The sequence below is a fragment of the Artemia sp. Qi Xiang Cuo genome, chromosome 2 (assembly GCF_049724085.1).
Source record: "Artemia sp. Qi Xiang Cuo chromosome 2, ASM4972408v1, whole genome shotgun sequence".
NCBI lineage: Eukaryota > Metazoa > Arthropoda > Branchiopoda > Anostraca > Artemiidae > Artemia > Artemia sp. Qi Xiang Cuo.
In genome coordinates this window covers 41,808,710-41,835,902 of record NC_142795.1, presented here as the reverse complement: position 1 = coordinate 41,835,902, position 27,193 = coordinate 41,808,710, and the positions used below count along the sequence as shown (strand labels likewise).

Below are 27,193 nucleotides of genomic sequence, written 5' to 3'. Positions count from 1 at the left end.
ACTTGATAAAGATTATGCTCATGATATTGATGATAAAGATTATTACATTAGCAAAATCAATGATTTTTTGGAAGTTTGAGAGCTCAGAGCGCAAGAATGGGCTTGAAAATTAATATCTAAGTCGCTTGGGCAGAGAATAAGTGAAGGTGATGAGGTGATGTTGGGTAAATAGAAGAAGGATCAAGTGCATAGCTTCGCTTAACTAGGTAGTACTATAAGTAAAGATAGCGAATGCAGTGAAGATGTTGAAACCAAAATAGCCAAGGCCCAGGGTCTTTTATTACAGCTGAAAAAAGTTCGAAAGATTATAAACTTAATTCTGCGAACCAAGATTAGCATGCTGGAAGCCACAGTGATGGCCATGGTCCAGTACGGTTCTGAAACTTTGGCGCTCTGAAAAGAATTTATTTGATTTTTTCCAGAGCCATTTTTGACGGATTGTTTTGGATAACCGTCTGACTGACTGTATTTCATATAGTAAGCTCTGCGAAAAATTTGGTCATATTCAGCTTTCTAAGGCTATAATGAGAGAAAGGTTGAGATGGCTAGGACACATTCTGTAGATAAAATACTGCCAAAGATTGTCCTTTTTGGCTAAAGATCTAGGACCAAACGAAAAGTAGATCGTCCCGAATTGGGTGGGAGTAGGTCGTGAGGAAGGATTTAAGGGAGAACGAACTTCTTGGGAGGGTGTAAAGAAGGAGGCTTTAAATAGATTGGGATGTAGGGGCATGCGTAGGTGTGTTGGCCTCAGGTGGCTTGGTGTGGCAGTCAGTTGTTAGTAGTAGTAGTCATATTTTATACCTTGTCTAGCTATTTACCAAAACATATCCCCTGTCACTTTAAATTTTTCCAGTTAAATCAAAATATACAAGAATTCTTGGTACTTTCCTTTATCACCGAAATTGATATTGATATATTTAGAAATGTCCACTATATTTCTTATTTTTCAATAAATTAAGCTCGACTTTACTTTTTATTTCTCTATAAATTAAGCTTTTGTGAACTTAAGGACTTCTAGTTATCACTTTGGCAATATGCTATTCAGTTTCTACCTATAATTTTATTATTCATATATTCCACAAGGTCCCTCTACCTGATATGATCTTCTTCGATTTGTCTGGAATGTATATACTCAGGTTCGTCAACTACCCACTAGACTTTAAAAATACCTGTTTTTCGTATTTTATTGAAAAAAAACCTTTTTTTTTAATTTTTATTGATTAAATTCTAAAAACAACAAGATTATACCTTCAAAGATTTTTCAAGTTCATTCCCCTCTCCTACACTTTCGTAGATTGACACCCCAGTAAGCTATAGACCTTCACTGAGTCATGAAAAATATAAATTTTCATTAAGATTTCAAATATCTTTCATGTAAAACATTTAAACAGGACAATAAAAAAAACTTAAGTATCCAGGTGCTTTAAAAGCATAATTTAACACAGTTGACTGCTCGTCCATAATAATCACAGTTTATATAATTAGCAGTATGATCTTTCCCTGTCTCACCCATTATAAAAACCCGGACCGAGTGCTCCAGAGAACGTATAAACACAAGCGGCATTAGATCTTTTCACGGGTAGACAAAGAATAATCACCTACGGAACAAGTACTGACAAAACCACTTGGCCGGCTCACCAATAAGTGGACAATAAGTGCGCAAATAAGTGGGAGGAGCTTTTTGTTCGCACCGAGAATGAAGAGCCTTCGTTTTGAGCGTAGGTATCTCGGCTGCATGGCTTCGTATAATTCTTTTGAGTAGCTGTCTGAAATATTGCTTTGTATAGCTGACCGTCTCGAAACCTTATATAAAAATGTATCAAATATATTACTGTTTGTAATTACTATTGTCTTTCGAAAAATTGGAAATTTTTAACTGTCTGAAAAATACTGGAATTTTTGCTGTTTTTGAAGAGTTCACGTTCATAACTTTTTTTTCTTGCAACCAAAAAACTCTAAACTCTAGCTGAAAAGGGGAGTGTTGAGAGAGCAGTGGGCCCCCTTACTTTTGTCGTTGTTTCTTTTTCCAAATGTAACTGTATGCCGGGAGTCGACGATTTTTGATTTTCGTTTAGAAACCAAAACAAAGATATTCATGTCTTTTCCATTAAGAAGAATATAAATAAGGAGAATAAAAAGAACTAGAGCCATTCTACAAGCTCAAACGTTATTCATTAATAAATACCAAGTCATTATAAAGGACTATTTTTTATTGCTGTTATTTTGTCTGCTTTGGTTGCAATAATAACTAAACGATACTTTTATCTCAGGTATGGTTTAGTAATAGGAGGGCCAAGTGGAGGCGTGAGGAAAAATTACGAAATCAGAGAAGGGCACCCTCCACGGAAGATGCAGCATCAGCTCTTACGAATGGTTCAACTAGTCCGACGAGAATGGTTAGCAATACTTACAATCCTCCATACCACACAGCAAACAGTGATTACAGGTAATTTGACAAAATCTTATTTATTTTGCTCATTGACTATCATTAAATAACTGTTGATTTGTCTTATCTGCATAACTTTTGGATGATTCGAAAAAGGCAAAGTTACTCCTTTACGTCATAATAAATGTTTTTGAAATTAATAAGACAATAGAAACAGGCTTTTTTGCTGCCTTTTACGGGATACAGTTTTTTGAATGATTTTAAACAAGAACAAAGTCTTAAAAATTGTGGCATATTAACCACATGTTGAGACTTTAATTTGAATATAGTACAAAAAATCGTATCAAATAGCCTTTCGCTGGGATTACTTAAACATTGTAGTCCTAATCATGGCCACTCAATCCTGCACACTAGTCAGTAAACATACTGCCACGAAGCAATCACTGGATAAAAATCAATTGAAGGACCCTCGCGACCACACTTACATCTACTTTTTTTCTAATGAGACTGAAGATCAACATCGAAAATTAAAACAAAAAAAAATTATTTTACACAAGATTGTTGTCACCCCTTCCAAGCCTCTTCTCTTAATGCTGAAGTTTAAACTTTCTTTATAACAGAAAATCTAACTGCATTGGCATTAAACAATAAAACTCATTTGAATGTTTTTGGAGGCATTCAGTAAAATAAGCATTTGCAAGTACCAATAGTATATCTTTATTGCATTTTCAAACCTTTCAAATTTTAACTTTACGTAAAGAGCATAGTTTAGAGGGGACTGGCAGTAATCCTCATAGAAGAAAATTTCTGATTTTTCTAAGGTTTAGTTTTCCTCTTTCATTTGAAAAATTCATTTGTTTTTCATTTATTCTCTGCCGAAAAAGTGTATTGGATGTACAAATTTGGAGGGGAGAGGTGACATGGGTTCGATTCCTCCCAAGATTTGTGATAGGTCTCATCAAAGGCACAGCAAGGGTGTGGTTCACCCCCCTAATTTTTTGTTTGTTCTGCATTGCTGTTGGGACGCAAAGCTTTTATTCTGGAAAATTGGTGAAGTGTAGCGTTAAGAAAATGGAAAGACCCAAGGACAGTTTTCCAAAATAATGAAAAGGCGAAATACCACACCAATTTCATGCAAAGGCAGGTATCAGTAAAGCCACACACAAAAAAATTGGAACCATTATCATTGACAAGTGTTTAGACAGAGGACAAGTGTTTCTTAAACGAAAGACTCAGCCTTTTCAAAGAGCGATTGAAAATTGTGACTTCCTAGTGAGCCTCTTTGTAATCGTGAGTGTGTTTTCTCTGACTTTACCATTAAGTTTGTACCTGTAGAGAGACAATCTTGACCTTTCCACCGCTACAGAGTGTACAATAACTCTAAAAAGAAGTTAGAAGAGGCCTGAAACGAGACAGGTGTCAGATTTTCTCTTAATTTTAAGAAATCTCGTGACCTATGTGAAAATTTGGAGATCCCTGTTTCGAGACCAAGAATACTTTAGGAGGTCACTATTTATTCCTTTCCTCGAAAACTCTATCAAGGCTTTTGCCCAAACGTTTCAATTGCACCAGAATATACTATCTCCTTTACAGTGTGTGTATTAGGTCCAGGTAGATTGTCTCTTCCACTCTAAAAATAGTTAACCCTACAAGACTCTTCTGGCTGTGTTCATGGGTCTCATCATTTCTGCTTGTTAATTTTGCCCTAAATAAAACCAAGAGAAGAAATAATCCGCTCTGTTTAAGAAAAGATTTTTTTTTTAATGGGAAAATAGCTAAATGCATATAATAAAGGGTTTTTGGATGTACATATATTCATTGTGCAAAAATCGTAACGTAAGATCATCTGTTTCCATATTTTAAAAAAAAGTTGATAATACTTTAAATATACTTTTTTTTCGCAAATTTGGATTAAAAATATTGTAATACTATCCTTTTCATGTGCAGTGTCGTTACTCTTAGTTGGAGTGTTGCCCCTCCACCCTGCTTTTGGTGGATGTGCGTGGCTAATATCCGTAATATTTAAAAACAACAATGACAACAGAAGAGAGCGCAAATACTCATGATAAACATAGGAAACATTTAACTTGGTCACGTTAATAGTGTTTTACATGAAACCTAGAATGTTTTTATGCTTCAGATTGTCATTGTTGTTTCTTAGCTATAATGTTCTATGATTGTATTTTATTTACTTGGACAAACCTGACTAAACAAAAATAAGTGAAAGCGTGTCATAATAAGTAAAACAGGTCTAACAGCATATTTATCTCCTTAATGTCTTTTGTGTCTGATTATTTAGCTCCTACGAACTAAAAGCTATGGACAGACCAGTTAACGCAAGAGCAATACTTATTTTTAGTGCAATGGCTGTTGGAGCTATGCCGGCTTTCGGAGTTCAGACACCGACCCCCCTGTCAGCCCACATTGAGCAAAGTTCCTCCCCGAGTTGTTTGCAGCAGCGTGAAACCAGTTACTGGTCAAGAGCAAATTATGATCAACTATCAATTAGTGCTTATGCTAGACCTAGTATTGGTTCTTGCAACACAGCAGCAATGGGGCATACCCAATATCAGCCACATATGATGGGACAATATGGGATGCATCATCAAGGACCAACGGGTTTGATTTCACCAGGTGTAAGTGTTCCAGTGGCTGTCTCAGGTCAAATGTTAGACTTTACCCATCAGCAATATTGGTCTAGGTAGTAAAATCCTTGATTGTACAATGGGTGACAAAATCAAGAATAGCTACAGTGCAATGGTTGTGTAGAGCTGCTTATTGAAAATATGAGGTACAAGCACAATGATACAGATTTAGCAAACACTATGTTTCCATACTATGTACCTAACATCCTGATTAATGTGTAAAGTAAGCATGGCTATAAAACAAAATTAAGGGAAAGAAGAATCTTGGTGGTTCTTATTGTAGATTTACAAAGTTTTGTCATGCTGGACAAAAATTGTCGCCAAGTCAGGGTTCTTTTTATAACACCCAGGTCCCACTGAAGTGAAGGTGTGACTCTTAAGGCAGAAATTGAGAATTTGTGGTCCAGTTATTGAGAATTCTGGCCTTCTTTAGTGAACAGTTCACTTTTTGAATAAGATATTTACGTGCCATGTGGACGGTGGCGGGTGGGGGGGAGGTCACTTGAGTTTTAAAGATGATCCGATAAAATACAGCCAAAAATGGCTGGGAAACACTTCTATCAACTATTTTTGGTGTAAGAGTCGCTTAATGTTTTCGATGCCTGTACATTATTTTTGGAAGTAATTTTCTTTTTTCTACTCTTTTTTTATTATTAAATCTCATATATGTTTGATCACCTCAGAGTTACACTTGTGCATACATTTTCTTCGGAGAATTTAAGTGCTCTCGGTAGAGTCATCGAGCCAGTGTGTTTTTCTTATTCTTTTTATACTAGTCTTTCGCAACACCAAGTGCTTAAACTTATTCATCAAAAGTTTCATTACGTAGTGCGAGTTATAAGTTATTGTATGCTGCATGTCAAAATAAACAAAACCGTCCACAATTCTACTTTCGTTTTATGCAAAATTAGGGGGAGATGAATCCTAAAGGAATGATTTTTAAACACTAAATAACAGAGAAATTTTAATCACCAAATATCCTGGCGTTTTTTTTCCATGCCGTAATATCAACGAGGCAACAACGTGGCAGACTAGCTACCGACAAATTTAAAGGGCTCGGTCTCAAAGGGAGTGTTTGCACGTGTTAGCTAATACAGATGATTTAACAATTTTCAGGAAGTCTACTTCTAAAATTCTAATAGAACTGCAATGCTATATATGCTAGAAGGAAAAGGCCAGCGTTTTATTATCTGACTGCGTTAGTATGCGTATCTTATTCAACAATCTTAAGCGGTGATAGGGTGATAGAGGAACTAAATACAGACAAATTATCCCCTTATATCTTGGCCAGTTTACTCACCCATATCGACCCGTATAGAAATTTTCTTCTTTAAATGTATTGTTGGGCTAATTCAATTTGGCCCATAATGTTTCGGCTTTTTGATTAAACGGGTAGATTTAGAACTAATTCTCTAATTTCCATTCCATGTTTTAACTGAATGACTATAACGACGTTGGCCACAAGGTAAATATCTACATTAACGAAGTATTCAGAAAGCTAAGAAACATACATCTAGAATCATAATTTCATCCTCAATCCAAATATGACATTCGTTTCCGTCACATATTCATTTTAAGCCCTTTGCAATGTCTTTAATATCAAAAATGCTGTCAAATGCCAGATCGACTAGATTTATTGCCTCTCTATGTACTAAAGTTTTCAAAAATTATATTAATATTTGTATGTTGCGATGATAATATGCATTCTATGTTTTCATCTGGAGAAGCGACATATCTCGTAGAAATGAGGAAGGAACCCAAGTTTTAGCGGTTTTCCTCTTAATTTATAATCTTATCACCAAATTTTGCAACTTGATCTATCAAATAAACATTATCTGTTCAATTCAGATATTCGACAATGCAGTTCAATTTACTTCTCCTGATAATTACTAGGGATGCTAAAGTTTTCTGTTCCGAAAACTTTCAAACACATCAATCGACAATGTTGGCAATTTCTTATTTCTCCTTCAAGATCATTGTTTCAACATAGTTATTCAACAATTTTCATCACAGTTTCAACATAGTTATTATAGTCCGCAGTCAATTAGCATGCAGATACATGTACATAGAAATTAACTTTTTCTAACAAACTAGAAAATTTTATTTCTAAAATCCAATTGTTCCCTATTAAAATTCATTAACAAGAGCCGCAAATTAAGTCAGAAAAGATAAAATTGAAAAAGGAAATGGGTTAATCTGGAAATAAAGCATCAAATTCGTCTATTTCTAAGATGTAGTCATTGTCCGCTTGTTTGCTAGGTTCACAGCCCTTTTGTTTCCAACTTAAGTGTTTCGGCTTCGATAATAATTGAGGTTGTCCATCATTACTACTCGCGTTCAAAGTCTCTTCTTCCCCCGAGAAATTTAGTAACTCTTCAGCTTTTTCTAAGTTTATGGAGTGAGAAAGATTCATAGGCTTTTTAATTTCGTTAGATGGCGTTTCGATCGATTTATCATCAGAACAGATAAATGCGTCATGCTTGTGTTCTATACTCTCCAAACTAGCTAAGCACGAGTCTTTCCTTAGTAGAGGCATCACTGTAGTTATCGACTCTCTCTCATCACATTTGGCTCTTTTACTATTTTGACTTTCGACTAAATCACTTGCTCGTTTTAGTCCTTCAGACATTAAACCATCCTCATCTTTGAACAAAGCGCCTTTTTCCTTCTTTATTTTTTCAGCTCTGATTTCTTGAATAGTCTTCACGTGAATTTCTTGCTTTCTTGAACCCTCATCACTCTTGCTTATCTGACTACGTTTAATTTTCTCTCTAAGATCGATCTTCGATGCCGTTTTTTGAAGAAATGGAAGCTGGCAGTAACCGCCATAGCTGAAGCATGACTCTTGCTCAGCTTGTATTTTTGAAAGTTTTAACTCATCAATAGTTTTCACATCATGTGGTTCACCCTCATTTCGTGCTCGACTAACATCCAATTCGATGTCTGAATCTAAATAAAAAGACAACATTTCAAAGAAAGCAAGCAATGTGGAAAACACAAAAATTCTTATTAGAATAGACACAAAAACATTGTCTTCTTCAAAAAGATACTGCCAATACGCACAAACATAATAGTTAAACAAAGAACGAATATTATATTGTCGATTGATTTCACCGGTCCGTCAGCGTAAAACTTTAAACAAAAAATAAGAAGACCGTAGATTTTCTTCTTTGTTAGATAAATTATTTTTAATTCAGATGTCCTGACGAAGGACTATTCCTCTTTTTGAGATAAACTTTATTCTCTTTTCTATTACACATCTGTGGAGGAATTCAAATACATCGTGAAAACACTGAGGTTTCATCTTCTTCTTCTTAAGAAAATGGAATCCTAAACAGGCTTCATATATATATATACATTATATATATATATATATATATATATATATATATATATATATATATATATATATATATATATATATATATATATATATATATATATATATATATATATATATATATATATATATATATATATATATATATATATATATATATATAATATATATATATATATAAAACTTGTAAAAAACTAAAATAAAAAAAAAACATCGAGAAAGTCAATAATAAATTATATGAGCGTCAATCAACAAACGCAAAACAGGCCCCCGCCCTCAGAGCACATGTAAACGTTTTAAAATAAAAGTTGCCTGTCTGTGAACCGCTTTTCAATGGGAGTTGGTAAAGGTGCAAATACGATTAGGTAAATATCTGATGGGAGTTTACTTTTTGAGCTAGGGCATTCAGCTTTTAGCTCAGTCATGAATATTTAAGGAAAATGATACAACTACTGCATCTTGAACAAAATTTACTTAAAATAAACCCATCTCAGGGTTTTCATAAAATGGCTGTTAGCATGACCATATTAAATACAAAACCATTTTCAAAATCCTCATATCCAAAATTGCTAAATGAACTTTAGGAAATCAGAGCAGCGAACTTCGATGCACGAACTTATAATAGTAAAATTCCCTAAAATAATTCGTCATTTTGTATTACTAGAAACGAAGACTTGAAATCCCAATTTCCCAAGTTAATCGAGACACTACAGTCTACAAGGCGAGTTGGGCTTGGAAAGCTCACCGGAAGGGATTTTTTTAAGCTGAATTCGGCTGTCCAAAATTGAAGCAGTGAAGCTCTTTGAAAAAAAGTGTATTAGGCAAAACCCAGCACACCTATATGTTAAATGTTAGGTTCACAAATTCCTGCACAAAAAGAAAAAACATTAGAAGCAAAACAAAATACGTTAAATGTAGCATTTTTTTTGTGTAAGCTCCCACCTTTTTACATTAGATTATTAAAATGGTTTGAATTTTCTAATTCTTCTTAAAGTACACTTTAAACTTAGGGACGGGATTAATTTGTGATTTGTAACCTGATTAATTTGTGACCTAGTACGTAGTTTAACTGGGTTTACAATAAATGAAAATATAATTTTTCTTTAGATTTCTGGCAATGAGGTCTGATACCCCTTTCAAATAATTTCCTTTTGATCTGTGTTATCTGCGTCTATTTGTTTCGTTTTTTAATACGCTTTAATATCACAGAATTTTTCAAAATGATAGGATACTTATTCCCAAATAAGACATACCTGACGTGGTTAAGCTCTGAGTAGAGAAAACGTGGTGAAAATACACGTATTACTTTATCAACTAAAGAAGTGACTATCCCTCTTTTCACAGCAGGATAATGATTAGAAGAATAATACAAGAACTTGCCATCTGTATGTGTAGGTTTTCCATAAGCCTCAAACTCAGGACACGTATCATCTAAGTGTATCAGGACATCCAGAAATGGAAGACACCTATTCTCCTCTGATTCTTTACTAAATTTTAAGTTTTATATCATGAAGTTAATCATTCCAAAGAAAGATTCTAGAGATTCTTCTCCATGTTCCCAAAAATAAAAAATCATCTTTGAAACGACCCCAAAATTTACGCTTATTAAAACTTTGTAGAATTGCCTATACTTCAAGGTCTTCCATGATGAGACCAGCTTCTATTGTTGAAAGGGGGTCCCCATTGGAGGCCCAAATTTTGTCTGAAAAAGTACCTCTATAACAAAAATAATAAGAAGTTTTACTACAAAGAATTGTGAGCGGAAGAAGCGTTTGATTTAAAAGTGTAGATTTTTCAGAGACAAACGGGTTAGCATTAAGTTTCTTATCCAGATTGAGTTCGGCCTCTTGGGGATTACAATTGGTAAACATCGATTCCACATCAAAAACTACTAATTCTCGTATCTGCAGTGACCATAGCTTATTTCACTTTTGAAACAAAATTAGTAGAATTTTTGAGGTGCGATTTATGAGTATGATCAAGTGGCCGAAATGATTCTGATGTTTTTATTTCACTTATTTCACTTAAACTTTTTATTTCAGCTTATTTCACTTTTGAAACCAAATTACTAGAATTCTTGAGGTGCGATTTATGAGTATGATCAAGTGGCCGAAATGATTCTGATTTTTTTATTCTATCTTTGCTGTAGAATTGTTAACTGAGAAAACAATTGGCCGAAACGATGAGCCGTACAGCCCGAGGATAAAACTTTTCATAAGGTTAATCTGTGACTTTCACCTTTTGCTTTTAGATAAGTAAGCTTTTTTCGCACTTCTTGAACATATTATTTTGTGGAACCAGAAGCTAGTTTTTCATAATTGCTAGAATCGCTTAGAATCTCTCTATGTTTTTATCCTAGTTATATGGATCTATCACAACCACAGTACTACCTTTATCTGCTTTAGTAACAACCATGGAATGGTCTTTGTGTAGTGAAGGTAAGGTACATTGTTCATTTTTGCTAAGATTGGTTGATTTGGGATTATAACAAAAGGGCGGGTCCAACAGAATCAACAAACTTTGGTGTAACTAACTTCTGTAACCTCTTGAATTTCAGCACGGGAGTCATGAATAACGCTTTCTGTATTGGCAATATTTTTACTATAAGGCATATTTGTGGGTGTGACTGATAATTTTAGTCCTTTCGATAGAACCTGAAAAGACGTGCTGCTCTCTAGCTTTCTCTTATAGTGCTAAAGAAGGAAAGCGGTAGTCCTCCCGAAATATTCATTTAGGATCTGTTTAGTTGACCTTAAAAAACCTTATTTCGATCTTCATTTCTATATATATATATATATCTACACACACACATATATATATATATATATATATATATATATATATATATATATATATATATATATATATATATATATATATATATATATATATATATATATTTTTATTGAACTTAAAAAGTTTTGCAAATAAATATCTTCCAGAGCTACCAAGGCATTGAAGAAAGAAACATCTTTCAGGTGGATCTTCATTTTATACAGCGTTTGTAATTTCATCAAAAGGGGGTTTCTTCTCAGTATTAAGACCTACTGTTAGACCAATCGTCTTTTCCTGGAAAAGCTAAACCATACATTTCTCTTAACTAACATGCTGCACCGGGAGCTAGAGTTGGAAGACCAATGTTTGCCGTGCAATAGAAGCATGTTTTTAATTATGCTTTTAGTAATATGCTTTTAGTAAGTAATATTTTTCAAAGGGTTTTCCAAAGCAATGAGACTTGCAAAGGGATGTGATGTTTTCACAATGCAATTTTTTAAATGCTTAGTTTTCAATTTAGTTCTTCGCATAGTCTTATTTATTTTTTTCTAAAGATCACATACATTCCCCGGAACCGTAAACGCACAATCGTATACAAATGGCTCTCAAAATAGATTCAGCATGCTACAAAGAATGTCTTTATCTAGAATATTTCCCCACGCATCATCACTGTGTCAGCAAGTTCGCATTTTATAGCGGGTAATTTTAAAGATACCCTATAAACTTTAATGGTGCTCTTATTGCTGAAGAAACTGGAGCACACTCTTGATTCTTTCTTAGTACTAATTCCATGTAAAACGCGATTTTCCTTGTTGGTCAAGATGGGGGGCTGAAATTCTCCAAAGTGAGGTTTTAGGCTATGGTGGCCCTTTTGATTTCGATTCGACATAATTTACATATTTTCCATAAATTTGTTTCCGCAATTAACTTTTACCATTGAGATTAATCGAAATAATAGTTAACAATCCTGAATAAGCTTCAAATAGCAATTCTTCCTCATCTGACAAGTTTTCTTTCTCTGATGGTATTGTGTCAGCATCAGCTGGCATTATTTTTATTTCAGGTACTTTGGAAGTTCATGAAACTGACTTAAGGATCTTTCATCGAGATTTGTAAAATTGGGAAAGGGAAGGGTACACTTTTTAGGACTTAAAAAAGCCAAAAAAGCTCCATCGATCTCACGAATAATTGGTGTGCAACTATGTAATAGTTTATAACTATTAGTATCATTGTATACGGGCCAATTATAACCGTTCATTATTTTTTTTGTTTTTTTTTTGGACCGTATATACACTACTGACAACTCGTCAAAAACCCCAAGGCACTGCTCCAACACTGTTGCATTGGCTCCTTCTCCACTCCACTCTGTTTAGAAGTTCAATCTTTGCTCCCTCCCATAAAATTTTTGCTTCCTATATATCTTTTCTTAATATTCCCATCCCAGTTGAGGACGCCCTTCTATTTGTTTGGGCCCTAGCGGATTCCCGAAAAGCACAATTTTTTGGCGCCCCGTCATTCTTAATAAGAAAAAAGGTGATTAGCTCTCTTAAGACTTCTTTCGTTATAGCCGCAGCCAATGGGATTGAACCACAAGTTTCGTGCTTTTTACTGTTACCCAACTAACATGGTTATTCAAACGGGTCCCTAAAACTGTCCTCAGACAATTCCTCTGGAAAGCATCGAGCACATCTTCTTTAATTTCTGAAGTACCCTTTAAGCTTCTGAGCTATACTTGACCTGTGACTACCCTGGCTAGTAGTACCCTATTCTTCGTTCTAAGACACATTCTAGTCTTCCGATTTTTTTTATAAATACGAGAGAAAAATAATGAAAACAACTTTTCTAATCTACGAAATGGCATAACAAGAAGCAAAACAAAACTGTCTTATCTCTGAATTTTCAATTTCTTGGAGGGTCATTTAATATTGGGACCACGTAAAACATTGACTTGCCTCACTGAACCCCTAGATCAGAAACTATGTATCTCTTGTGAAATTCAGGAAAGTTATCCTGGAAATTCCAGTTCCATTTTTTCCCTAAATGAAATTTTCAGTTATGGTCGAGTTCGTGAAATTTCGCATATACTGTATATAAGGCTCGGGCATCTACCGGAAGACCATCATATGTTTGCATCAACCAAACATAATAGAAAATATAATTTAGCATTCTAGTTATGCTTTTTGGCTGTCCAGCGCAAACTAAATTTTTGTAGGGACTTGGATAGGAGGGGGGGGGGAGAGGGATTCCTGAAATATTTTATAATCGGGACATTCATCAGAAGGAATTGTTAGATCTTGACCATTCTTGGTGGGAAGTATGCTAGTTTACCTTTGAAGATCAAAATCCAAATCGACCTCTGGGGGAGTGAAAGGGGGAGGAGGTCCCTAAATCTCGTTCATCAGAATAGGATCGATAACAGAACAGAGTGTCAAATCTCAAGTAAACTTGGCAGAAAGTAAGAGTAAACGTTCTAGTTGTACATTTTGGAGCTTCATATCGGATACAACCCCTCCGGGGATGGGAGGGTTCCTCAATTCTTTTAATCAGAACATATAACAAAAAAAGTTAGTTGGATCTTAACAGAATTTTTGTGAAAGTGTTCCAGTTTCGCCTTGTGAGGTTCCAAACAAAATGTAGTCAAAGCATCTACCAGAAAATATGGTCAGATCTCAACCAAACTATATAGGAAGTAAGAGCTAGTGTCTTAGTGATGTGTTTTGTGGGTCTGGACTCAATGAGACTTCTGTGTGGGACGGAATGCATTTTTTGTGTATAAAAAACATTCCATTAAAAATATATTCTTCTTAATGGACGTCTTTTGAGTGGTAGTTTCAGCTAAATTCGGTTGGGAGTAAGAGTTGTTATCTTGCATTACCTATTTCGGGTTCAGTACCATCCTTACATTAAAAACTCAAATAGGCCTAACATACGCTCATTATCAACAGCTTTATATTTTCTAGTATTTTTATTACTACCTCCGACCCTTCCTTATTAAATAGATATTCCTTCATTTTTAGATGATTAAGAATTCTCTCACTATTTTCACCATTTCTTAATCCTTTATAATGAGTTCATAACATTGTCTTTATCACTAATTCAAGCCACGTTCCTATCCACTAGGACTAGTGTGGACTGAGTAGTTCCTTTAAGTTTCTTCACACGTAAGTTGTGTCTCTTACTTTAATGTTGTCTAGCTGCATCTTCCCAATCCTCAACAATTGTTTCGTAGTCTCCATTTTGTATCTCCCTAATTCATATTTCACTTCTTCTACTTTCCCTACTTCCTTCTTATTTTCAGAAAAGATCACTAAAAGCTTTTTAAAACCATTCTCTCTCCTACCAATTTTAAAGCTTTTAAAGCTATTTTTCCAATGTCCCCAGCTGCTTTTCTAGCTTTCCTCCCTAAAACATCGGCTGCTACACCAAAAAACTATTTTCACGAAATCACTCCTTTCATCTCCAAAATCACACTCCTTGGAGAGGAGGATGCCCCCTTTTTCACAAATTATCAAAATTGTCTTTGGCTAATGAATACTGGCGGGTAAATTTAAAATTTCGTAAACTTTACAGATTCGGAATCAGCATTAAAAGCAGAATCTGTTAATAGTTATATTCTTGTCAAATTCCCCTTTCTAGAGTTAGGTTTCTGTAAGGGTAAAACAAAGAAAGAATAATGGATAGAAATAAGAAGAACAGTGTGGTATAAAAATGCATTATTTCAAATAACTGATCATAAACAAAAAGCGAAATCTGACAGATCAAAGCATTCGTAAAGAATTAGTTTGTTATAATAAGACGGCACTTACCATCACTATCACGTATGTTAACCACGAAGCTTGGTAGAATTGAAGCCTGCACAGGCGAGGCCGAAACAGGGGAAAATTCGTCATTTTGCGAAGAGCTACTTTCCCAGCTAAATTTTGAACTCGGGTGGTCAACATCATCCATATTTTCATCAGCGTTTTCTCCAATACAACGTTCAGCCATACTCAAGTCTTTCTTCTTTCTTTCTAAATCTTCAGCAGCTTTTTGTTTCATTTGCAGAATAAACAATTGCTGTTCCAACAGATGTTTCTTCATAAGAGTTTCACGGATTGAACTCTTCTTGTCGCTCAAGTTACCTTTACAAGCTGTTTCTTTGACAATGCCATTGGGGGTGCCCATCGATACACTGTTCATTACTGCAAACAATAATATTTAATTTTAAACGTGAGCCTTTTCAATTAATTGTTTTATCGGACTAACAATTTAGTTATGTCCTGTTTCTTTTTTTTTGCCCCGCCAATTTCAGTTTATTGCGAGAAATTGGTAACGTTCTAACCGCTGCGGGTTTTACAGAAAGCATGGACTCCAGGCCAGCTGGATAGGTGCGTATAAATCTAGGATAAAAAGAAGGTTTTACTTGTCCTTGAGCCAGCGCCTACAGTGTGAGAACAGATGTAGAGTTTTACAGTCAATGTAAGAGAGGAAGTTACAAAGCCCTCATGCCATCAAGGGGACTTACATAGTCCTATCTATGTAAGAGATGATCTGAAGTTATTTTGCCGAGCTTTCAATTCTTTGAGCTACGATTGAGATTTCAAGAGCTTAGCTCCATTGATGCTGACACGAAAGCAGACGCCAATCACAAATTGAGATTAGACTAAAATCTAAAAATGGTTAAAATGTCCATCAGTTCCCTAGACCCACCACCCAAATTTTTTCTTAGAATAATGAATGAAAAAATTTAGAGATCCGGAGTATTTCCCCACGGATCCAAAGTATCTTCATCTGCTTAAACAAGGTATTCCTGTTTGTGGTTTTGGTTGAGTTTTTTGTTTTCATTTTCTACGTTTACGACTGGGGCACAGGAATGGTATCAAATGGGCTTCCTAAGCTTTAATAGTTCTCTCATTGCTAAATAAGTTCACCTAAGAGATTGAAGGTCACCGTTTGCTTCTTTCTTGGTTGTGATATTAGAAAATCGGTCCATCGCAAGAAAATCAACTTTTGAACTTCGAACTAATCTTGTTTTTTGATCCTAATCAATTTTCTCGAAGAATTGATTAAAAGTATGTGGCATTAGTTTCTTCGCATAAGTTCTTTCATAAGTTGCACTGTTTCGAAAATTTTAAAGGTGACAACAATGCCCACGTCATTACCGTGGTACATACTTGAAAAAAATATCGGATGATATTTCTACAAAAAGAACAAACTAAGTGGTGATTTTGTGGAAATAGCAGCTGATTCCTGATTCGGTGTGAAAACAAGATGGAGGCACTAAGTGGGCCCTAGGCCTTCCATCAGCCCCCATCTCTTCCTGTCAACTTTTTAGTAGAAAGGTTAGGGTATTGCACCTTGGGGGAAGCAAAATAACGCAAAAATTTTCAGCCTGTATAATTGAAAGTACAAAATTAGACTGTGGATTGGGCAAATGGGATACGAAAATCACGGTTTCCAGAGCCATAGCTTCCCTTCTTCAACTTTTGCATGAAAGTGCTCGGCTCCACTTGAAACTAATCGGAGCAAGAAAATTAAGCAAGGGGGAGCAAGGGAATGGATTTTCACCTTCCGTATAAAAATGTCTGGATTCACTTGCAATTTAGTAGGAAGGTACTACAGCCAAGCAGTTTAAAAACAATAAATTATAGCCTGGCAGTGACGTTATGTAAGTTATGTATTTTGTTTTTAAATTATAGATAATTGGAACTGAAACTGAACTGGACTTTTCTTCTAACACAGAGAATGACTTGTAAGCAGAAACAAGAGAGTACCTTCATCTTCAGGGGCAAAGGGTAACATAAATTTGCCATTCGGTCTACCTTCCTTTACTTTTGTTTCCTAAGCATTTTAAGCAAGAAAAATTTTGTTATCTTATAAGAAGTTGGGCAACAAGCACATGTTATAATTTTTTTTTTATTCTTTTCTTTTTTTTAAGGATTGGGTAAGGAGTCGTGTTTTACTTCAAATAATACAGTTTTAGCATGTACAGATGGTGCATTGTATAGTAAAAACAAAGACTTGGTTTCGGCAAATAAAGAATAAAGTTTGTATTTAGCGGAAACAGCGTATTTTGAAACCATCTTTAAGAAACACATCACCATCTTTTTTTAATATTATTTTTTTTATTCTTTTCAAGACATAAGATTCTTAAAAGTATTAGAGGGTCGACAGCTACCGTGTTTAATCGACCTGGCTAAAAAATAAATGGAAAGCGTTACTCCCACAACGATTTTGTAACCAAAGCCAATCAAAAGTTGCTACAATTCTTCAACACCGTAAATCTAATTATTACTTCAACCTCAATGCTTCAACAGTTACACCTATCGTGTTCATATTCCAGGTAACTTCGGTTCATTGTAGGTTCAACTTTACCCTTAGTTTCAAATAAAATAAACAACGTTTTGTTTTGGTTCAATTTTACAGAAAGACAGTAAGACCACAGACATTAAGAGTGAGAAATAAGGATATTCAATAAAATGATTTTTGTGGAGAATTTCTTAAACTTCCTGCAAATTTATTTTCAAAATTTCATATATGTCTGTAGCAGCAACAATAACAGTGATAATTTCAATAGCTTAGCGCGGTCAGCCAAACACCCGTCCTCGCAACATCTCTTAAAACCATGCATCTAATTATCTCATTACATCTCATCAATCACAAGATCTCATTAACATCATTTCTCAAAATCACCCACATATAAGCTATACTTAAAATAAAATAATAAAATTACAATTACAATATTATCTAATAAGGATTATAATTTTATACAAAATGACCCTTTTGTGTGCTAATAGTACCAATATTGACATATTAGGAAGGCCTGAAGTTTCCTGGGTCTTAACCATAGGTGGCACTGCTATTCGAATGTCATTTTTCTGGTTAACACAGCTGTAACTACACACTATATGAAATTTTGGTCATTTGCTGTTGGCAGTGGCATCGTTTGGGGGTGGCACGGGGGGCAGCTGCCCCCCCAATAAATTGAAAAAGCTATTATATAGCCCATGCCCCATGACTCTCTGGATGTGGAACTTGTTTGCCCTCTCAATAAAAATGCTGGAGCTACGCCCCTGGCTGTAGGTAGTCATTTAAGTCAATTTTGGTGCATGTGCTACTACAAATCTAAAAACTGAATTTCGTGTAGCCGTAAAAATGAAGTCTTCGCAAGAAACAAGTTTCATACCAAAAAAGAAAATTCTTAATTGGACTGTAAACAAATATTAAAGGGGATTGGCAACTTTTCTCTTCAATTTTGATCTTCAAAAAATGGACAGCCGAGTTTCAAAGCTACCGCGGCGGCATCTAAGATGATCTGCGTAACATCCTAAAACCGGATATTAGGAATTATTTAGAATATTAACGGTTTCATTTTGGAAGATCAACGTAGGAAGATTTGAAACACTGATGATTCTACAAGGATAAAAAAAAATATATCAGTTACAGTTTGCACAAGGAATTGAATTTAAACAAACTTTACACAAGATGAGAGCAACATGGACAACAATAAAAAAAACACATCCAGAAGACAGTTTCCAAGCATTACTAAGTATATTTTATGAAAAACAAGCAATTTTATGCCCGATCTGTGATACTAGATGTAACACGGATTTACCATTATACAACAGAATCGAGGACTTGTCCCATACAATGGATGGAGGCTGGATTTATAACTCCAAAACAAGCAAATTGGGCGTCATCAAATGGAATAGCCACGGACACATTTGTTCGGCAGGGGGGGGAGGGAAGGCAATTTCATAAATACACTACCTTGTCCTCGGGAAATAACTGGGGAGTATTTTTCTAATTTTTTCAATAAAGCTGGAGACAATATTCGTGAAAGCTCACTTAGCTAACAATAAACAAAGGATTATTTCCCACCAGGATTAATGCACATCCCTCAAAAGCACCTTGGATATTGGAAAATTGAAGGATATGAAGTGCTACAACATCCATCCTATTCCAGGGATTTGGCTCCGTCACACTTCCATTTCTTCCTAAAAAACAGAAGTTTCTCACGGGTCAGCAGTTTTCGCCCAATGAAAAAGCTGTAGAAAAACATTTTGGAGAACCTTCGGGGTTTATAATCACAGGGTAATGGGACTCAAACACTATTCAATAAAATAATTCACCGTTGAAACTTAATATGTTGAAAACTGATTTATTTTTGGAACCATAAACTATCATTCTCATGATCCTTGTCTATAACTTTTTAGACCACATTCCTATTTCCATGAAAACGACGGTTTTGTAACGTTTCTAGATCAGACAGTAAATTGGCGATTGCAACGATTCACAAATATATGGAAAGATAAACAATCATTCAGCCTAGGCTGTAAGGTTATCATTGGCATTTATCAGTTTTAAGCATACCTCAGATTCTTCATTTGTTGATGCTCAATTCAGAGGGTTTATAGGTTTACTGTGCAAGTGATAGGGAAGCTTATCAGCAAGCACTATTCCAAAACAAAAAAAGTAAGGGTTAAATGTAGTAAGTTGTTTTAAAAATTTAGATTTATAACTTAAACCGTTTGGTAGAGCCATTCCAAGGTACTTCGGGATTTCAGAAAAAGGCAAAAAGTAGTCTAATAGCATATATTCTATCACACGATTGACGAGGATGCATATGTCTCCCTTTAGTAAGTGACAAGTTCAGCTTCAGTTGGAGATCGCAAACTCCAAAACATCGGTCACGGGACACTCACCCCACCATTCTGGATATATCATTACCTGAAAGTGTTTTTTTTTAACTTTTCTCTCCTCCTACACTAACAGAATTTACTTCAACTTTCCCTGTAGGGTTAGTATTTCTACTTATGCACATTTATTCAGTCATTTATTAAAATGCAAAAAACCTATCTAACATTTGTAAAAGATTATTTCCTTTTGGTTTTATGGAATTGAACTAGGGGAAAGGGATCTAAAGACTTACATTTATCATCCTTAAGGAACTCTTCCTTATCTTTAGAATGTGCAAAGGGGCACTGAGGTCTTAAGCATCCAGATGGCTGACTTTCCCAATAGCAGCTAATGCTGTTTTTTGGCTTCTAAAAGAAACAGCAAAATAAAAACAAAAAAAAAATGGTATTATAAAAAAGCATACATTGTCAAACATGGGCTTTTGATCCCTCGTTTGTTGGTCACTCTTTAAACATTTCCTTTCTTGTAAGTTTATAAGTGTTCATTCTGATTATTGCAACAAAAAGTTGACAAGATAAAGGTGTGGAAAATCACAGAATAAAGAACAAAATTTGAAAAATAAACATGCAAACAAAGAAATACCTGCTGGAGCTTAATATTTATATTTGTTGAAAAAAAAACTATTTCTGATATCAGGGGTTCCACAGACTAGTTTTCCATTACTAAAACTGGTTTGCTGACGGAGAAGGAAAAGAATAGACGATATTTGAATATCAAATATTACTTTCGGCGTATAAGACTCTAATATTGTTTGGCATTTCCAAAAAATGCTTTTCTAATGTTTGAATCGCATCGTATTTTTCTATATTACTGCTTCTTGAACAAGGCTATTATGGCTGGTTACAACTATCGGACTTTCGAGGTAAGATTTTAATATTAAATATGAATAAACCGGATCCTGGGAAGGAGGCAGTGAATCTGTTCGTCAAATTTTGTTTACTTTTGTTTGTGAAACTTTTCCTCGAAATTACTAGCCACATTTTAAAAGAATGCGTCTTATGTAACGTCGACAAGTCTTTGAATGCAAACTACACTAAAGAATCAAAATATTTTCAGGAAAGTGAAAGACCCAGTTGAGGCCTATGATTGAGCCTAAAATGAAAGGAAATTACGACGAACATTGAAGTCAAGCTTAAGCAGCGTTCCAATCCTTCCAATGGCTCTAGACCAGCAATTATTCTATAAGATTAGACTACAAGACTGAAAGTCTTGATTAGCCAAATTATTTAACGCGAAAAATATAATTTGTTTTTTATTATTTGCAAGTGTCATTCTAGCTTTTTAGGAGATTTGAAGGGGGCAGCACCACAGTTTCTGAGGTAATTTATGGCGAATAGGGCCCGGGGCCACATGGACCATGGAAATTACACAAAGTCCTGAAGGGAGTCTGTGTAATTTCAGCTTGGAGATACAAAGAGAAGTTGTACACCATCTAATCCGTATCTTCACTTAAAAAGGCATTACGTCTCAGAAAGCACGATTGAAAAATCCATGTTTCAACTTTTACAATCATATGTCTAAACAAAAAGCTTGTAAATCTTACGATATAAACTGTGGTGGAAACCAGAAGCCATTTGTGACAAACGCAGGCTAGACACTATGTTCAAGATGATAGAATTGCAACCTTAGATTCACATTTGTAAGAGAACAGCTAGACCCTCATAATACTAATTTGGTGAAGATAAAACACAATTGGTGAAATATGCACCTTTCATGCTTTTTTGGGGGTTCTCTGTTGCAAAATTAGCCTTGTTATCCACAAGGTCAAAAATTCTTGAATACAGAATAGAGGAAATTGTAAGCCATTTTTGAAGAATGTAGACCAGATACTGTTTTTATTTAACTAGTTTTTTTTTTATTTTTGGTGTTCATTTTACATTTCTAGCCTCATATTTGTAACTAGTTACTCATAAAAACCTCGAACGCCCACTTTGGTGTATATCAAACCCCACTTACCGAGTATGTACCTGCCCTGTTTTGCTTTTGGACTTTTACATTAATTTTTGCCTAAGATTTGCATTTGAGATTCTCAGCAACCCTTTATAGAAACCACGAGGAAAATTGGAAGCTATTTGTGAAACAGGTAGCCTACCAATAACTATTATTTATTCTAGGAGACTAAAATGACAGTTTTAGGGCTTGTTTTGCAATTATGACTTCCGTGGTTTTTGAAAATCAACTATGCTGGATATCAAACACAATTGTGAAATATGCATCCACACTGTTTACAATTTTTAACAGTTAACATTGAATTCCTCAGGGCCCTTCTCTTAATGATTTCTCAAAGATCACAAATCAAAAGAGGCTCATGAAATGAAAACAGGTGCAATATGTCTAAATGTACGATATTCAGGGGGGGGGGGCTACTACCCAAGGGCCTCATTAGGCTCTCTGATAATACCACAGTTCATATATTATCGAGTATGATCATTCTCTATCTCACCCATTATAAAAACCCGGACCGGGGTGCGAGTGCTCCGGAGAACGTTTTGGCAGATATAAACATGTTAGACATGCTAGACAGGTTAGTCTGTTTCCGACTGTTTCCATCAAAGTGCATTGAAACAAACGGAAATAAAGCTAATGCAGAAACAAGCTAGACAAGCGAGACAAGCTAAGGCACAAATAAGTGGGAGGAGCTTTTTGTTCACGAAGACCAGAAATGATCTGCGATAAGCTTACTGGTATATTCTGTCTACTGTGGATAATACAGGCTAAAAACCTTCACTGGATTTTGATTCCAATAAGGAATGAAATGCATTATAATTTAAATATATCTGTGAAGCCTCTGTTTTGAAATGGGCTATTAGCACATTTTAGCCCCCTTGGCTAACACAGATCATATCTCCCCTGGAAGCACGTTTTTTTTCTTTTTTCTCTCTCTTTTTAGCCTTAAAACCTTTCGGATTCAATTTGGATTCAATACTTAGAGGGGCTTTAGGGACATCTGGTGGCAGAAAAAAAAAAGAAAAAAGTGGTTGAGTGTCCACCAATCGGTTTTGTCATTTCAAAAAGAGGGCACCATATCTTGGGGTTTGAAATCAAAAAGAGACCCCTCCAATTTTCCAAGGTGATATGCTCTACACAATGGTCTAAGAAAGAAAAATAACAACAAATGGGAGGTAGCAAGCAACAGCTGACAAGACAGCTAACAAAATTTATGCTGACTAAAAAGCAGAAAGATCTTAGATTTTACAATGGACGTTCCTTTTGTGCTTAAATTTACAGTTTATATACATAACACAAAACTCATATACAAAAAAAAATATGATGCATATTAACAGGTTTTTCTAATGTAACTTCAAAGCTGTTACAGATTATCCATGTCACAGATTGCAGTACTTCCATTTATAGTATATACTGACTTATGGGCCATCACATGGAATAATTTTGATAATAATAAAAAAATACATGGACCTTTCCTTATTTCATGAAGCAATGTTGTCTCTGGAAATTTTTTTGCCAATACTTGCTAATTAAAAAACTAGATGGATATTATCAAGTAAGTAGTTGTAACGTGCATCTCGTTAAATAAAAGCGGGTTAGGTGTAATGTAGAATTAGTATCATGCTCCTCTATCTCAATTTACGTCCTGTAATTATGGCTTGAATTCAAGAGTCATGGCAAAAATCAGTTGCCATTTTATGACACTACTTTTTTTGCTCTACAAGATGCAAATTCAAGAAGAAATAAAAGGAAGGTGAGGCCAAGTCTTCAATTGTGCACACAAATTCAAACAGTAGGAAATTGAAGGAGCAAATAAAAACTTCTAGGACAAACATTTGTATCACACTTTGATAATATAGACCTCCATTAACACGCATTCATTAATACATATTAAGTATTATATATTATCATGCATATTATTGAACTATTTACCACAACTTCCATATGCCGAAATGAACAATTTGGTCTTGTACAAGCTCCCAGACTCCAATACCTGCAGACTACTTCATTGTCTTTAGCAGCAGGCTCATGGCGAAATGGACAAAGGTCTCCCTAAAAAAAAAAAAAGTTATATAAAAGATGATATGTTCTATCACATCAGGTACAGTTTGAATATATGCTCAGAGGAACCTAAAAAAACTTTCAGCAAAAACCACAACTCCACCATATAACAATTTCTTAGTAAATCCCCAATCAGCTCTTTGCCCAGAAAAATATGTGGTTGCATCATCAGTTAAAAGCAAGCCAATCACCAACTCATAGTAAGTAAGTAAGTTTATTTTTAACCTGCACTATAAAATAAATGCAGAGTAAAAAAAGGAAAAAACAAAATAATATAATCCATAAGGAAATAATAAGGAAAAGAAAATATAAATAACATAACAATATCCATAGAATCACTAATCTGGAAAAAAATACGTGAGGGGGTCACTGGCACATATCTTTCTTGGAGTATAGGTTCTCAGATCCTTAGCGATGTGGTCAAGCAGCACTAGAGGGTCGATAAGTCCCAAACGAGAAATAATCTTGTGATTTCTGTACCACCTTGGTAAATATAGAAGGAATTTACAATATTTAAAATAGCCTCTCCTTAGCTGAAGACAGCCTCTTTTCAACATTAGAGGCTGCAAACCGGAAAGAAAAAGATTTGTAGGAGAACAAAAACTATGGTAAAGTTTAAATAAGCCTTGGTAGCTGTACCTTCCTCTATAAGGCAATATTTTACCATATGAGAAGCGAATACACTGCAGATCACTAGCAACCAGAGACGAGCATGTAGTTGAAAGTGTATCAGAAAAAGTAACCCCAAACCACTTCAACTTTGAGACACACTTGAGTAGCATTGTACCCACATGTAAAGAAGGACCAGGGTTAGAAATATTAAAACACGGAAACTCGCATTTTGAAGCATTTACAGAAAGTCCAATCATACTCAAAGCATTTATCAGAACATTTAGATTCTTTGTGAGGCCTGACCTAGTATGACTAACTAGCAGAACATCATCAGCATAGGCAATGTGACCAACAGCAGTATTTTCTAAAGACACAGTAGGAGACAGCATTTGCAAACAGGCCGCAAGCACAGTTTTAAAAATATATGAAGACAGCACACCACCTTGCCTGACTCCCTTCTTTACTAAGAGAGGCTCGGATATATCAGACATCCATTTTAACCAAACCAGCGAACTGGAATGCCAATATTGAAGAACTTTTACGACGGAAGAAATAACTCCTGCTTTAACTAAGCAATGAACCGCTTGCGAATGTACGTTATCAAAACTGCCCCAGATATCAGCCGAGCAAAACTAAAGTGACCTTTTTTGCATTTTTGCCAAGACTAGCAACTGACCAAGTATATGATGGACTTGAGAACAACCAAAACCAGCTCTGAACCCAACTTGAAAATCAGAAAAATTACATTTAGTCAAAATTTCAGGCAATATGGCGTACTCAAACAGCTTGCTCCTGAAGCAGGACACTGTAATTGGTCAACAACTAGAACCCTGATCTGTGTCCTTTCTCTTTTTCAAAACTGATGTTACAATTCCTAATAGAAAACTATCTGGAACTAACGACCAGGCTAAACACATCTGGAATAGGAGCTGAATGTGTGTTAACAATATTGGACACTTAATAGTAAAGTGACTGTAACACAGACCATCCATATCAGGAGCACTTGATCTCTTAACCCTCTTTAAAGCCCAATAGATATCACCAGTAGATATTGATACTATATGGACTTTCTGAGAAATAGTATTATGCAATAAGGAAGAAAACATGGCCTGGATAGAATGATTAAATGTAGAAAAAACACAAGTAAAATGAGCAATAAAATCACTGATTTTGATAATTGAAATGGTAGCAGGCACAAACTTGCTGCTATTAATTACATTGGACCAAGATTTCCAATACGAGGAGCCATCCAAAGCATTCAGGCAGGCTTGACGCAAAAAAGATCTAAGCTGACGTTTGGAATTTTGCTTAATTTTAAATACTTCACCAGACTTGGGCCAATCACAAGCAATCCAAAGGCGAAGCCAAAACTTCGCGCATTGTTCAGCTTTTTTCACTTCTGGGCACTCATTCCACAACGGTTTTCTGGTGCCAAATCTAACATGTTCAACAGGAACTGAAACTGAAGCAGCTGACTTTAAACAATGCATGAGCTGGTAATAGTAACAATTTAAATCAATTGCACCAGGAGTAAAATACCATATATTTAAAATACAAGATTCTTTCCCTCTAAAGATGATTCGGGCAGAAATTAAACGTCCCCTAATGGAGTTCAAATACCGCTTCCATGAGTAAAAATTCTTAATCAGCAAAAAGAGAAATTGCATTCTAGCTTCAGTCAAACAACGACGCTAGTCGTTCGAATTTTGCTAAGATAATTAGTAGCAAAAAAAAAGCTACGTACGATATTTCTAAGGAAGTTTAAATGGCAAAAAACCGTGCGAACGCCTGAATCATCTGAAAAATCTTAAAGAGATTATTGGACGAGGATTCAAGTCCTTGGGCCAAGTGAGCCAATGGCAAGCCAGTCCTTACAGCGCAGGACGAAAGAACTGCGTTTGGTACTGGGGTAGATGTGCCTTTTGAGAATTATTCGTAAATCAGTATCAGGAGAATTCAGATAGAATTTTGTGGCCTTTCAAGCTTGGCAATTCTTTCATGTTATGTCTTAGTCACCATTGTTGTCGTTTGAAGTGACTCACTGCTGTGCACCTAAATATGTAAGTCAATAAATCTATTGTCTTTTTATCTGTTTTTATTTCATTTTATATGTCTGGATCTAGTCTGATAATAGGCCATTAGTTCGCATGTCTTCAAGGTAGCGCTCCCAAGGGAATCAGGTCTCCAGATAGCCCGAGAAAAAGAAGCCACGTTTTTTCATCCCTACAAACACCAAAAGTTGTCATCGCCACAATTTAGGGAACGTTTCCAACCCCTGTTAGCCTATAGGTATTTGTGTCTTTGAAGACAGATCTAATTGCACCGCGGAAACGAAGCTCTGAGACGTCAAATTTCTATCACCACATATATCTATATACTTTTTATCGCTATAAATGGTGCGAGTTGGAAATTGGAGAAAAACTTGCGAACTAATTAGGCTATGAAACTTTGTAGTTTGAATTTAATTGTTGGGAACGATACAGACATATAAGAAAATTGATTAAGCCTATAACCGCTAGGCTACGACAGCAAAACCCTTACATCTCATCGGAGATAATAGCCTACCCCAAAATAGGTTAATTAAAATTTTAAGTTGATATAAACGCACAAAAAAATGGAAGAACTCAGTGAGTTATTAATAGTGCAAAAGTTAGTCGCAAAAAATATACAGATAGCAAAATCTATCCCGGAATACAATGGTCAGTCAGATATTGACGAATTTAATATCCAATTGACCCAGTTTGT

The 27,193-nt window shown here is 35.2% G+C and overlaps 2 protein-coding genes across 5 annotated transcripts in view; one reads left to right on the top strand and one right to left on the bottom strand.

Moving 5' to 3' along the window:
• LOC148955245 (paired box protein Pax-6-like) overlaps positions 1-5,942 on the top strand; it is a 64,923-nt gene extending 58,981 nt beyond the window's left edge. For all 4 annotated transcript variants that reach the window (XM_089108118.1, XM_089108116.1, XM_089108117.1 and 1 more), the window contains 2 exons: positions 2,274-2,449; positions 4,749-5,942. In XM_089108118.1, coding sequence (XP_088964244.1) covers positions 2,274-2,449; positions 4,749-5,094 — 522 coding nt within the window. In that variant the 3' untranslated portion in view covers positions 5,095-5,942. The remainder of the gene's footprint in view (positions 1-2,273; positions 2,450-4,748) is intronic.
• A 710-nt stretch (positions 5,943-6,652) lies between these two features.
• LOC148955244 (uncharacterized) overlaps positions 6,653-27,193 on the bottom strand; it is a 48,992-nt gene continuing 28,451 nt past the window's right edge. The window contains exons 2-5 of the mRNA XM_089108114.1: positions 23,708-23,827; positions 20,061-20,175; positions 14,956-15,330; positions 6,653-7,983 (exon numbers count right to left, since the gene is read on the bottom strand). Of these exons, the coding sequence (XP_088964240.1) occupies positions 7,226-7,983; positions 14,956-15,330; positions 20,061-20,175; positions 23,708-23,827 (1,368 nt within the window). The 3' untranslated portion in view covers positions 6,653-7,225. The remainder of the gene's footprint in view (positions 7,984-14,955; positions 15,331-20,060; positions 20,176-23,707; positions 23,828-27,193) is intronic.